At 37.7% G+C, this 15,579-nt stretch overlaps 1 protein-coding gene across 1 annotated transcript; it reads right to left on the bottom strand.

Annotated features, from left to right (window-relative positions):
- Window positions 1-4,762: 4,762 nt before the first annotated feature.
- LOC136255266 (calphotin-like) lies at window positions 4,763-5,752 on the bottom strand. The gene has a single exon (XM_066047991.1). It carries the CDS (start codon window positions 5,750-5,752, stop codon window positions 4,763-4,765), a length of 990 nt encoding a protein of 329 aa, XP_065904063.1.
- Between the last annotated feature and the right edge of the window lie 9,827 nt (window positions 5,753-15,579).

The following is a 15,579-nucleotide window of genomic DNA, read 5'->3' on the forward strand; positions in this document are numbered from 1 at the left end:
AAACAAAATTGACAGCAGTACACTAAGCTGCTGCGTGTCCACACTCCTTTTTGGATAATATTGGCCATTCAAAATCTTTGCTTTTGCTTAACTCATATGGATGTATTTCAAATTTACAGGTGCAATCAGAAAAATAACCAGTTTTTAAGGTCCCTTAACATGGCAAGCTAATGACCAGGATGGATACCTCTCTTGATCAGCTTTTGGATGTGGCCATCCTCTGCTCATCTATTCATATGCAAAGTTTTAGTATATAGGCTTCCTCAATACATTTGCTATTGATTTTGCTTTTCAGGTTCTTTGAGCGTGATATGATTGGTAATTTTAATGGCACCATATCTAATGAAATAGTATGAATTAAGCAAATGTTGTACCAAGTTGCCAACTTCTATCAAAAAGTGAACCATTTTTTGCTTACTAAAAACAGTAAATACTAGTTCAGTTGCATGCATGTGGTATGGATAATTGCTTGGGGCAAAATTTGTGACTCCTCCTGATCATGTGCACAGAATGGGGCGTGAGCTTTTGTACTAATACATTTTTTTATTTCTGATCTCTATAGAGAAGTGAAACCTAGTTTTGCATGCAAAAAAAACTAACCTACAGAGGTTACATACAGACATACAAAACACCACTTTTGACAATAAATGAATATCTGTCTAGGGAAATTCACTTATATCTTTACTCTCAAGACTTCAAATAGTGGGTGGGGCTCATCTATATACTCCCTTACCTTTTTATGTCAGTACTCTGGCATTACTGTGAGAAAGCTCGAAGCCTGTTCAATTGACTAACACTTAGCTATACCGTATTATTTTGTAAAGTATACACTGAGTGTTACATAAACTTTGCGTGTAAGTAAGATTAATAGAGCAGTCATAACAATTTGACAATTTACCAATTCAAGAGCACTTTCCACAATTAAAAGCCGCAAAAAAAATTGTTCGTCACTTCTGCCAATACTGAAAAGACATTGCCAATTGCGATCACTGTAAGAAAAAGCCGCCTTCAATGATTGCATGCATTTTCCCATCTATACACTGTACCAAACATAGCTACTTTGGTCCACTGGTATGTACCAGTATGGTCATGTCAGTTCTGAAGCAGGCAGAACTTGTGGGGGCCAAAATAAGCTTTTGCCAAAAGTCTTCTGGGGAATGTCTAGCTAGTTAGACATCAGGCTTGAAGCAATACAACAACACCAGAAAAAGATGGGCCTTCCCAGGTATCAATCCACTTAAAAGCCTGAAAATTTGTTGAAATATCATCGTATGGCTTTTGTAAGTCATGTATAAAGGTTTTTCATTACCACAATAAAACTTTATTTCCTTACTAACCATAGCGTGGTGCAATGGTACATAATATTCAACTACTCTGTAGCATTTTAACATGAAACAGGCAATCTAAACACCAACCTGAAGTTCACAATATCACTTTACACCACAACTTGTGATTTTTGGTAACCAGAGAATAATATCCTGCATGACCACACCAAAATCTTGAAAACTATTTCAGATGGGAGAAGACTGAAAAAGTCTCACTTTGACAACTTGTCCAGCATACTTGCCAGGTATTCACATTTAAACTGTGCACAAAATTTATGAAGATTACGGAGGACCATTTCATTCTGGTATTTGCTAAGGTTATCAATTCTTTGTCAATTACGCTGATATAAAGTGGAAGCAATTTCTTAGCATTAACTTGAGTTCTACTGCCATTTTGATACCTACATAAAATACAAGTTGGTGAATACAAGTCACACAATACAAAAACATGACAATTCCCACATAATTTTTTATGCATAGTTTGTTAACTACAAAATAGTTCAACACTGGCAACTACATCTAAACAATGACAATCCACCAGGTACTCTTCTCACTGACAGCTCACTACAGAATTTCAAGCTTGTACCCTTGCAATACGATCAATATTTCTTACTGTGCTAACATTAACCAACGCTGGAAAGTACTCGATCCTGTATAGTATGAACACATTACTAGGATGTGCCCACCTACATGGAATATCACTGTAGTAAATGCATTACAAATCATCCACAACTCTAAATAAACAAGATGTGCATGTAAAGCAGTGGCGGATCCAGACTTATGGAAAGGGGGGTCAAAATGAACTGAGGCACTACATTGTCTCTGGTTTGGTAAGGTGAGACCAAAAAAAAAAACAAAGGCCACAGCCAGCTAACAATAGCTGCCCACCTCAAAAACTATGCATTTATCGCTGATAAAGTACATCAAAATCCTTAAATAGCTCACTACACACTGCTTTGATACTGTGACTGCTTTATTAGAGCAACTGCTCTATTAGAGTATCTCGACCTTGGTATACAAAAAAATTTTGGAGGGTCAAGAGCCCCCCTTGACGACCCCCCACCCCCCCCCCCCCCCCCCCGTATCTGCCCCTGCAAAGACATACATGATCAGATGATTATGCAGACCGCGCACACGCACACGTACACACACATTATTTGAACAAACACACACACACACATTATTTGAACACAAACACACTACTCATTATACATATGTGTGATGACCAAATTGCCAACATCGATGAAAGTTAACTATCTGCCTGTCTACCTATCATACTAAGGTATGTAGCATATGTATACGTGTGCCTGTGGTGAAACCCAAAAGGGTTAGAATTCCCTAGTGTTGCCCTTACAAGCCAACAATATGCCTGTACAAATCATGTTTTAGAGCAGAAGGGAAGGCCTTTGTTTCTAGGGATCCTGCTATTGTCCACTCTCCTAATAAAGGCCTGTAAATTTTACATGCCTTTATTAGGCCTTAGGAGAGTGTAAATGAGTTACTTAAACAGTCCCCATGGCTAGGAATGGTGCAGAGTTGGAGTGGAGTGGGGATTAGGTCAATTCTATAGTGGGAATAAAGACTGCTCCTCAGTCTAGCAAAAGAAGTGAAGTACATAGTTAATGTGTGTAGTGTAGTAATTGTGTATGGTATATGCCACCAGTGTGATAAAAATTCCAATGAAACTGTGACCACACAGTTCAACATTAAGCAAAGGGTGTACATAATATTTACATGGAACAATTTCACAAGTAGATAATTAATTTCTATCACTGGATTTGGTAGAGCTAGTGGATAATAGTCATTCAGCCAATGGACACTGGTCAACCAATTCATGATTTGAATTATTTCAGCCATAGCTATGGGGAAAGTCCTAATGGTGGAACTACATCTTACCACATTTAAAAGTCTAAAATTGTGTAACACCCACATGAACATGTCACTAAAAATACTGCTTACAATATACCCTCCCATAGTATATTGCTACATACAGGTAATGCATTTAACAAGACATCAGTAGCATTTTAATTTTCAGTACAGTGTAGGAAATTAAGAGAGCGGTACATATATTGCTACATATACTAGTCTGTAACTGAATCCATATGCATGCACATACTTTGTTTATGACATGTTAATTGTCAGGGACGGATCTAGGATCTCCCTCCTCGTACTCGAAGCCACCCACACTACACTAGCTTAATATGTACTACCACTTTGGTGTGTAGCTGCAGGTGCGGCTACTAACTCATTAATTAAACTCACACAACACACAGAACTACTACTACAAAAAACAAAATAGCTACCATATATGGCACGTGCAAAAAACAAACAACACAAAAAACAGTGGATAGTAACTACAACCAGGTAAGTATTGCCTAGGCAGAGTGGGGGCCTGCACACAGTGCAATTAATTTATAGTTCACTGTGCCCAAGTAAACTAAAGGGAAAAAACCGAACAGGATTGTTATTATTTTTTATTTATTTTTTATTTTGTCCTGCCCGGAAAAAACCAAGTGCTTACCACTCTGCTACCTACTGCATGCTGTATGTAAAACAAAATTGTCAGAATAGTCATTCAGAAGTACATCAAAATCATCTGTAATCTTGTTAAGGATTCCAACTGGGCGGGTGGGTGGGAGTAGCCTTCACTGTTGCACCTAGCAGCCTAGAATGATATGTATTTACACCTTAGGCCTTATATATATACAAACTCACGTGACCCACCACAACACATACGCAATGTACTACGGTGTGAGATTATTTTCTGTCTAATTCACAAGTTCAAACAACATAAAATACATTTCTATCAGGGGATTTCCAGTGGTAGTAGGACTCAGATGCAGGAGCCTGGGGGCACCAAATGCTGGCAAGGTTTTAATTTTACAATGCTTGAAATTTAATAAATTTGATGGTTTAAAACTATCATACACATTAGTTGTGGTCTACTGATCCTCACTACTATCATCTCATGCCATCACTTTCTGAGTGTTTCTTGGAACTTCTGTAATGCAGATCATCTTGATTATAGTTATCAATTTTACCAGAATGTTAGAAAGAGTACAATACTTACAGTACTTACACTCTATCTCATTAAACCATGTTTAGTTAAAAGATCAATGCCTTCTATATTCTACATAGCTAATCTTTTAGGAAACTTACTTTATTTAGTGCTTAAAACTTCTTTTCATTAAGCCTTCTTCCATTAAAATTACTGATTTTCTTCCCATGTATAGCTACTCACTGAACCTACAAAATAAATTGCAGCTGGGCTACTATAGCTAGTACTATAGTGGCTACCATAGCTAGTACTATAGTGGCTACCATAGCTAGTACTATAGTGGCTACTATAGCTAGTACTGTAGTGGCTACTATAGCTAGTACTATAGTGGCTACTATAGCTAGTACTATAGTGGCTACTATAGCTAACACTATAGTGGCTACATAGCTAGTACTATAGTGGCTACCATAGCTAGTACTGTAGTGGCTACTATAGCTAGTACTATAGTGGCTACCATAGCTAGTACTATAGTGGCTACTATAGCTAGTACTATAGGGGCTACCATAGCTAGTACTATAGTGGCTACTATAGCTAGTACTATAGTGGCTACCATAGCTAGTACTATAGTGGCTACCATAGCTAGTACTGTAGTGGCTACTATAGCTAGTGCTATAGTGGCTACCATAGCTAGTGCTATAGTGGCTACCATAGCTAGTGCTATAGTGGCTACCATAGCTAGTACTGTAGTGGCTACCATAGCTAGTACTGTAGTGGCTACCATAGCTAGTACTGTAGTGGCTACCATAGCTAGTACTGTAGTGGCTACCATAGCTAGTACTGTAGTGGCTACCATAGCTAGTACTGTAGTGGCTACCATAGCTAGTACTGTAGTGGCTACCATAGCTAGTACTGTAGTGGCTACCATAGCTAGTACTGTAGTGGCTACCATAGCTAGTACTGTAGTGGCTACCATAGCTAGTACTGTAGTGGCTACCATAGCTAGTACTGTAGTGGCTACCATAGCTAGTACTGTAGTGGCTACCATAGCTAGTACTGTAGTGGCTACCATAGCTAGTACTGTAGTGGCTACCATAGCTAGTACTGTAGTGGCTACCATAGCTAGTACTGTAGTGGCTACCATAGCTAGTACTATAGTGGCTACCATAGCTAGTACTATAGTGGCTACTATGGCTAGTACTATAGGGGCTGCCATAGCTAGTACTATAGTGGCTACTATGGCTAGTACTATAGGGGCTGCCATAGCTAGTACTATAGCGGCTACCATAGCTAGTACTATAGCGGCTACCATAGCTAGTACTATAGCGGCTACCATAGCTAGTACTATAGCGGCTACCATAGCTAGTACTATAGTGGCTACCATAGCTAGTACTGTAGTGGCTACCATAGCTAGTACTATAGTGGCTACCATAGCTAGTACTATAGTTATGTAATTGGATGTTAATGTCTAGAATAGATAGGTAAATCTGAATTCTTACCATATATGGTAAGGTTAGCTTACTCAGCTACAGCTTTACACTAGCTATATGCCTCACTAGACTAAAAAAACTTTTTACAATTACCTTGGAACATTTTATTCAGTGAATGCTCTATTAGAATATTTCACTACAAAATGACTGCTCTATTAGAGAGTATCGACTAAGGAGACAATCAATAGCAACGTATGTCCTTGGTTGTCACACCTCTTCTGTTAGTATCAGTTAACTGTTGAATATTGAGCATAATTTGTGTGTAGGATGTTGTGGTTGTACCAGTTTATAATACTACAGTACTGGGCTAATTATAGCTAGTTGCCTCAGCTGTTCTGAAGTAAGCCAAACCCAAAGGGGTTTCCGGAAACCTTAGAAATCCCTCTAAAACCGCCCCTGAAATTGACACTGTGTTTCAAGTATATACACTTCTCTGAAAGAGGCAGATACCTCAAAAGTACATACAATTTAACTCTGCACATGAGCATCACACTTTGTTAACCAACCACAACATTTGCATAGCTAATTGAATGCTCTTTAATTAAACTGACACAAAAGCACATGATAGTAAACAGCATTGTCCTGTGCATACATAGTCCCCTTGTTCACAGACATCAGGAAATCAAGCCTCGTGTACACGCAATATATTCGAATATAGTTCAGAAGTACATTAGAGTGGAGACGTGTGCAACTATATATTGACTCAAGATTTACCAAAAATGCAATCTGTGATTGTGTACAACTTGGAAGGTACTGTATTCATCTAACCCTAACAGACCAGTACCAGTCTTCAGTTCACTGATTGCCTAAGTTGCTCGATTGTTTATTAGGAGAGGCTCTTGACATTTCCTTGAAAGCTGGCCTTTCTCCTGCTGATAGACAGACTGAATCAACTCTCTAAAAAAATGGTATCCTTCAAACAGGCTTGGACCATAAATCAATTCAATTTGAGAATTAAGCATATTGATCATCTTCGTAGCTGGAATTCATGTCAAAGTAGTCAATGGCACATTACAGAAAGAACAGCCCACTTCTGCCAAACATTTTGTTTCTGCCTAGCTCATTCCAGTACTCAGATTCTCAGGATATTTCACCTCAGTGACTACCAAAGGACAACATAAATGCATCCAAGAAACAAACACTTAACACTTATCCTGCTAGCTATATATCTGTGGAATGAACAAAGTGTATGTAGCTAAACAACTGACACTCTTTTAAGCATTTACACATACCTATAGCCCAGACATAATATGCTTAACTGAGACCTGGCTTAATAATATTAGACAATGAACTCCTACCTGCTAAATATATATGCCATATATAGAAATGATCATGATGGAAGAGGCGAGGGAGTACTATTGGTAGTTGAAAATCAGATTTCTTCTTACCTAATTTCTCCACACAATGTTGAAATGCTGTATGTCTCATTGTCTATTACAGAGAAGCTTTCACTGTAATTCTCCTCTAAATGTGAACCATTCTGTACTGGACACACTAAATGCTGCAAGCTAATTCTACTTAGGGATTCTAAACTACCATACATATAATGATATTTGAGTACTTTGTCAGGTCACACCTCACAGTCTACCAATTTTTGTGACCTTCTTTTTGAACTTAACCTTGAACAGTTAGTGACTGACCCCACCGACATTGCTGGAAACCTAGTATCTGCCAATATTACCAGCATACGTACATAATATAAGTATTGCCTTGTGGTCTGTTGTCAGACCCATTACCAGATTGGCTGATTCACTTAGCTCTACTTGTGGACCAACCACATCCCCTACACCTAAAGCATGTTAAAGTGTATACTATTACTTTAAAAGCCAATTGGGATGGCATTCTATATTTTCTTCAATTACAAGAATATGCAAAGCAAACTTCAAACAGCAGATCAAAATTACCAATCTGCAGTCAGTGCTGCCGAGCATGAATATGTGAGCAATCTAATTAACCAATTACATCCACCCAACAAAATAGTTCTGTATACAAATACATATCATTCCTTACTAAACACAGTACTTTACCTAACACAATGTTTCACAACAATCATAATTCCAGCTCTTACTCTAACAATACTCACTTATTCAACCAATATTTTTTCTCAGTTTTCACTAGGGAATCCTCGACATCTTGTATCACCAACCATATAAACAGTAGTAACAGGAAAGCATTTCCTTTTCTCCACAAGATTATTATATATTATAATGTGCAGAACCTCAAAAAGAGTGTGTGGCACAACATTACAAGTGGGTGAGTTGTGGGGAAGGGGGGTGTGACATATTACAAACAGTTCGTACATACAGTCATGTTATTATAAGTGTTCTTTTGAAGTGATCTAGAGTTGGAGAGTTAATGGTTTGCTGGCTAAGGCTGTTCCACAATCTGATAGCTGACGGGAAAAAGGAATATAAGTGAGTGTTAATTCTTGAGTAAGGGAGCTGATAGCAGAGTCGATGTTTACAATGTTCTTATTTCCCTTGATCCTAAGAACAATCAACCAGATCAACCAGATCAGTCCAAAGCGTCTACTCTATCCACTCATCATCTTTTCGTCAAATGTGTAACTAACAGTGTTCTCCCCAATGAATGGTTGATACATTCCATCACACCTATCTGGAGACCAAAAAGCAGTAAACAATTTCATTACTATGCATAGTGTCTAAAGTTCTAGTATTACACACACTATCAAATGTCCAGTTTGACTTCCTACAGGTCTGCTTTACAACAACTTTGGCTAGTGGCTAACACAGTACAGGTCTACAGGAAGCATTACATGCAAACAAAGAAGTTGCAACATATTAAACAACTATCATTCATCCTATAGAGACAAACTAATCCTATTTCCTCTTTTGTACCAGTATGAATTAAGTGATTCACTATTTTTTAATAAAATCACACAACTCCTCATGCCCACTTTGACATCAACAACTATGATACAATCAGATCGTTCACTTCTACTAGATCATCCTCATCAAGCAAACTTATTCACTGCATTTCTACAACAAACTCTAACCGACACTTTTACTCTCACAGACTCCCAACACAGTGGAATTCCTTACCCCTGACTGATCTGATCTATACCCTTTTGTGATGACAACTTACCCAATTCTTATCAATACTTGTACATTTCATTTCTGCTGTCCGTGCTCCACATTCATTAACAAGACTTACTATTCCCCTTTTTACTTTATAAATACTAAATAGTTAAGTAGTATAGTTCTGTAATTGTAACCAGCTATAGGCAGTCCTTGCCCTTAGCTGTCAACTGCCCCTATTCACCTTATCAGTCAGTAAGTCAAGTCATTAGGTCTAAGTCCCTGAAATTAGGTTAGGTGATCCTAAGGCTGCAGCACATGTTGCTGTCAGACCCTCAGTGCTGGTCACTGTAAAGTGCTAATAATAATTAATCATTTTCTTTGCTGCAATTTCTACATTTGTGGTTGAGAAACTATAGTAAAAATATATGTGACCAGACTTTAGAAAATCAGCCTTAATGTCAGATTTTACAACTGTGATTAATATAAGGCATTAGTTACACACCTCTACTCAGCTTCACAGTGATTAGATCAGTAGTCAGTGCCCTGAATTACAAGAAATTGTGTGAAATATTTTACTAGGTGCATAATTATAAGGTGGCACATATAAGTGCAGATATATATGTATTTCACATCTGACATTAATACTGATTTTTTCCAATATCTGGTCAAATACCTAGCACACTTTAGCAGTGGCATAGCCAGACCTTCAGATATGAGTGGGCACACCTACCAAAAAGTTTCGTTCCATGCAACATAAAACTTGAATCTGTCTTTGGTGGACTCTATACATAGGCGATTCTAAGGGGGGGGCCAGGGGGGGCCAAGGCCCCCCCTGTTAAAAAATAACTTTTAAAAAATCTTGGGGAAAAGTTGCTGTATAGATTGGCATTGTTATTTTTAGCATTTTTCATGTTTTTAGAACAAATTTTAGGCTGTTTTCAAGCCTTTAAATTGCAAAAATCCTGCAGCTTCTGGGGGTTGCACCCCCAGACCCCCCTGAAAATTCTACTTTATACTATAGCCAAACAACAATAGTTATGCTGTTCCCTACTGGGCCCCCCTGTAGGTCAGGTCTAGAATCGCCACTGACTCTATATGAAATGTATTGTTGAAACTATCACACATAGATTTCAATATTTGGTTTTAATAGTTGAGTAGCTAAAAGCGATGGATGAAACTTATTACCAGACAAGCCAAAGAATTTAGTGCAAGATGAATTGATGATTGAATCAAATCACATCTCAGAGTTAGACTGGCCAGTATATAAAGATGTGTACAAATGCAAAAGAAATAGGAGATCAAAACACTGTTGATGAGGAGGTGTATTATATCAGTTTTCTCAGCTTCTAAATCATTAAGATATGTATATATAAGTTTTGGGAACAGAAATTGTACATAATATGTACAGTAGAAGGCTTTGACATGTACATCATTGTAGGTTTAACATACTGACTTGTGTGACTATTGTTTAGTCTCTATTCCAAAATTTCAGTATTAAGTTTACACTAGTGTACAGTATTGCAGGGGCATATCCAGGAGTTGGCAGGGCAGGGGGCACAAACAGGTTCAGATTCACACCATTAAAAGCAGAATCCACTCTGAGGAATGCATTGATTGTAGCTAGTATATAGCTATAGCTACAATCTGTTATAGTTGATGCATGCACATACGTACAGTAGCAGGAAACAATCACCTCTCAGTAGTGTTTCACTGTTGAATTTTACCATTTATGCCATTGCAGAAGGTTGTGGAGTGTCAAAAGCTGTTACAAAAACTATACAATTATGGTTTAAATTCCTACAACACAATACTATTTTCAGAGGCACTAAATAAGTACGAATCTGTTGGGTGACAAATTGACTTCAATTTCAGATGAATTTGCAAGACAATATGCACGTGCTTTAAAAGTAAACATATTCTACATGTCAGCATTTCTTGTGTAATAAGCCTGTTTTGGCCTAACTGGCATTATCAAAAAGTAATTCTTCCTAAAAAGGAAAGGGTAAAAGATGAGGGGGAGGGGGGGCATTTACCCAAATGACTGTTTTAAGGACGTTGTGTTAAACCTTCTGAATTTACTTTGATTTTGTTGTGTATCTGTGTGTTATACTCCTTGATGGAGTCCTACACAGTAATAAATAAATAAATAAATAAATAAATGTCCCATCCAGGATATAGCTAGGCCACAGTCAAATATACTCAATATTTTGCCAAAAACGTTTTCAGGAATTTCAATTTTCACCAATTATGCTTTTCAGTGTTCCCATTATGTTTGCATTATGCTCCTAGGTTAATAGCATTTCATACAATACAACCTTTAATTAGTGAATGCTCTATTAGAGTATTTCACAACAAAGTGACTGTCCTATTAGAGGGTATTGATCTAAGGAGCTATGTACAAATTCTCTAAGACAATATCAATCCATTAAGCTCCATATTTTTAAATATCCACCTAATTATGCTAGCATTATGCTGGCATAGCACCCCAGCCTATTATCAGTGGCGGATCTAGGGATTTTCAGAAGGGTTTCAGGAAATTTTCAATAACTGATTCCAGACTAAGAAGTGTATATAGGCCAGCTGGGGTGAATGTTAGCTAACTCAGTCCTGATAGCACAGTGGCCGATAACTACATAGATCTATAGTTTAAGCTAGCTAGCAATGAATCAGTAAATATCACTCCACAACATTGTTTCATAGTTGAATCTTACTAATCCAGGCCTTCGCAGAACGATTTGAAACAAAACAGCACTTGCACTCGTTAAAACAATGTATATACCCATTGAAAACCAACACAGTTTCAGGTCTCAGCACCCCTGTGTCACTCAATGTATTTCCTTGTTAGAAGACTCATCATACTCCATGGATCATCACTAACAAACGGATGCTATTCTGATTTTGCAAAAGCATTTGACAGCGTCCCACACCAGAGACTTTTGTAAACCTCAGACATTACTAATAACATCTGTCACTGGATCAGTACCTGGCTTACCCAAAGATCTCAACAAGTAGTATTAGATGGTACCTCATCTGACTCGGTATCTGTTCAGTCTGGAGTACCTCAAGGAACTGTCCTTGGTCCCTTGATGTTTCTCTTATAAACTAATGACATCACAGAGAATATAAGTTCACCATTATGACTGTTTGCTGATGATTGCATACTTTACAGAACTATTACCACTGAAGAAGATGCTATCCAACTACAGAATGATCTTGACCAACTATTTGCCTGGGCAATAAAGTGGCAACTATGAGTGTAACAAAATGTACTATTATGCGCCTCACCAGATCTTCATCACCTAGTCAACACTGAAATTTCATTAGATAATAAACTATCTTGGTCATCTCACATAAAAAACACAGCTGCTAAAGCTACCAAAACTTTAAACTTTCTCAAACAAAACCTTAGTAGTTGCTCACCAGGAGTAAAAGCATCAGCTTATCTCACCAGGATTCGTCCTGTAATGAAATATGCTATCAAACTGGTATCCAACACTTAGAGAAAGTGCAGCATAGAGCTGCAAGATGGTTTTTTTAAATGACTTTAGATACAGTCCAGTCACAAAGATGTTACAACAGCTTTCTTAGCCAAGTCTCCAAGCATGTTGTTCATCTTAAATGTTACTCTTCATCTACCAACATATTCCAGCAGATGCCTTATTTCAGATCAATTCGTGACTGGAACGCTTTACCACCCAGATTAATCGATCATGATAATGTTGACCAATTTACTAATGAAATCCAAAAAATTTATAAGTCCTAACTTCTGTACGTGTGTAATCATGTAACTATGTTTGTAAGTGCTAAATTTTTTTTTCCTGAGCTAACCAGCACTGAGTGCTGCCTGTTCAGTAATAATTAATTACTTAATTAATTAAGCAATTAATTTAAAATTATTTTTAGAGGCGCTTAACGAGTTTTTATTTCAAAGCCAAAAGTACGAAGTTTGGTCAGTACAAAAAGTCCCAATAAACTATGTATAGTTGTTGGTGATTTTATCACCCACACAAATCGTAAATAAATTTTGGGCGTGCACTGTTGTCAGAGAGAGGTTTAAGCTGAAACCATTGCAACCCCCTGTATTCGCCACTCATTAGGTTTTTTGTTATGCTGGCATATTTGATGTAGGCCTAAATATAGCTAGGCATGCATGCAACTTGATAGCAGTAACATGTCATTGTTTCTTGAAATTATTATAGAAACGTTTACTTGTAAGCAGATTTAAACTAATAAAGCAGTAATTAAGTAAGGTGGTCAGCTAATGCAGTTTTGTGGTTAAGGATGTGGGTGTTAGGTATGAATGGAGGTCCCTGGTTCAAATTTTGGTAAGTTTTTTTCTCAACATTGTTGTCCATCTTTTACCCCCGTGGTGACTGCTCTATTAGAGTATCTTGATCCCACAATTTTACACTTGTTTTGGTTTTTACTTGTAACGTTGTAGCTGTAACTTTATTGCTTTTCAAACCATCAAAAGATACTGCTACAGTGATCAGCCTATGTATGTAACAGATTGAATGTAGCTGAAAGTGAAGCGTAATGGTCACTTTACTTTCAAGTCAGTAATTGATAGTTGGGGGGGGCACATGTTCAGATAAAAGCATTAAGTCTAGGAATTTTATGTTTGAATAGGGATAACAGAGTAAATAATATACCTGCACATGTAGTAGTGGACAGTTTGGTCTCTAATCCAGTCATGGGTATAGAAAATAAATGTCCACTAGTACATTTGCAGGTGTAGGCAACCTCCCTTGTTGTTCTACTTTTTACTGTGATCCCTAATTGAGCTTAAAATTCCTAATTTTCCTTATGCTTGTCATAATAGATAGCTCGGTTATAGTTGATAGGACAATCAAGACACAAGATGGTGTGTCATGCGGCCAAGACAGCCAGCGTGCCACACCGTGACAGGAAGAAAGAAAACAGCATTTTCATGCCTGCATAGCTCCATGGCCCCTTCTCCAAAGCACACCATTTTTGCAATATAGCTGTCCACTAGGTAAGGTAGGCCACACAGCAAATTTGATTTTTATGAGATATGGGCATTCAAAGTTTCATTTTTTTCTTCTTAAGCTGTAGGGACTATGGGGGCTTGGACCTATTTTCAAACACTTTGCCTGCAAAAATTGCTATAAAACTCAAAGTGTAACTCATTCGCCTCAATCTTTGGCACAAATAAGAGTGCATAAAGGTGAATTCGCATACCAAGTTTGCTGTGAATCTGGTTAATATCCAAGGAGTTACGAGCATTTATTCATGTAAAAAATGATCAAACTTCTGTCATGGCACAGGGTAAACCGAGTATGGGAATAAATTTGAAAATTGGTGTACAGCGTTACAAACAAAGAACAGTAGGAGAAGTGCCTTTGCAATCACTCTAGTTTCCACAAAAGTATAAACGATTCCTATTTAAGCCATCTTGTGTTACCACAAATCGATACCTTGGGCTGTCAGCAAAAAGAAATGGGACACAAAGGAGGACAAAAGTAATTCCATGATGCATGCCTTAGTCGTTATTGAGGTATGCTTGTCAGGCTATAGAAAATTCCATGGAATAATTTTTAAAAAATTCATAACAATCTATTAGAAGTGTTTAGAGTTGTACTGAAGGCACTTTTGGACTTGGTTATAGCTACCTACCCAATACGTATACTGCCAAGGTGCCAGGATGGTATTGTGAGGTTGGTTTTGGGATGACATTTTTGGCCTGAAAAATCTGCACCTCGGTGACCCCTAATAATGTACTACCGTATACTGTACGATGTGGTGTACTGCATTTGACATCATATGTAACACATGAATTGATTGCTTTGTGTAGTTTGAGCCCCTTAAAGGGGATTCTCCAAACTGATTTTGCCAAGCTTAACATCATTGTGATGCTAACCTTAGTCCCCCTCCACCCTCCTTAATTTCACACTATGATAACAATGTATTAACAATAGAAGCTACAGTATTGCTGCTAGTAGCTTCATTTTCTTACTTTATTACTATATTCCTATTTGTTTAGAAATCAAATACTGAAAACAAAAACTAATAACGTCATGGGCTGAACTCCCCCCCCCCCCCCCCATAAATGTAAAGTAGACACACTTACTCATGGATGCAGGTTACTAGATAGGCTGTTGGCAAACTTTTCAGCAGATATTTTTCAATTATTTTCATTTGATAGTTTGGTCCGGTATTCTCTTACAGTAGCTATTAGGCTTAAACCTCATGTCTCTTGGGTCAAACTCACATCTGGGAAATACCTCTACTGCTACTGTACATATACTGTCTGTACATGCATGTGACTAAGAATGGGAAAGATTAAGTGTTCTCTCATGATCAAATGGGCAGTGGAGCAGAACAAAAGGTGTCTTCAACAATATGTAGTTGAAGCATGGATGTTATTCATGGGCTCTGGAGGGGGAGATTGCCCGCTATTTTTTTCACATTTCAATGAAAGCTCTGGTTTAGATGACCTCACTATGGTTTTGAAAATTTAGTTCTATGAGAGTGATTGCTTTATTAGAGTGATTTACTGCTCTATAAGAGTATCTCGATCTTGCGTACTCAGAGTTATTAATTTAGGTTGACCCCAAACCCCCCTGGCTATGAGCCTGAATCCAAAACACATACTTCAAACACAAAAGCAAAAAGTTTGTTTAGTTTGAAGTACATTTACCTCTCCTCCCCTGGTGTAAAAATAGTTTTTAGCCACTGGATAAGACATAGTAGGATTAGAAGCATGT

The sequence above is a fragment of the Dysidea avara genome, chromosome 5 (assembly GCF_963678975.1).
Source record: "Dysidea avara chromosome 5, odDysAvar1.4, whole genome shotgun sequence".
NCBI lineage: Eukaryota > Metazoa > Porifera > Demospongiae > Dictyoceratida > Dysideidae > Dysidea > Dysidea avara.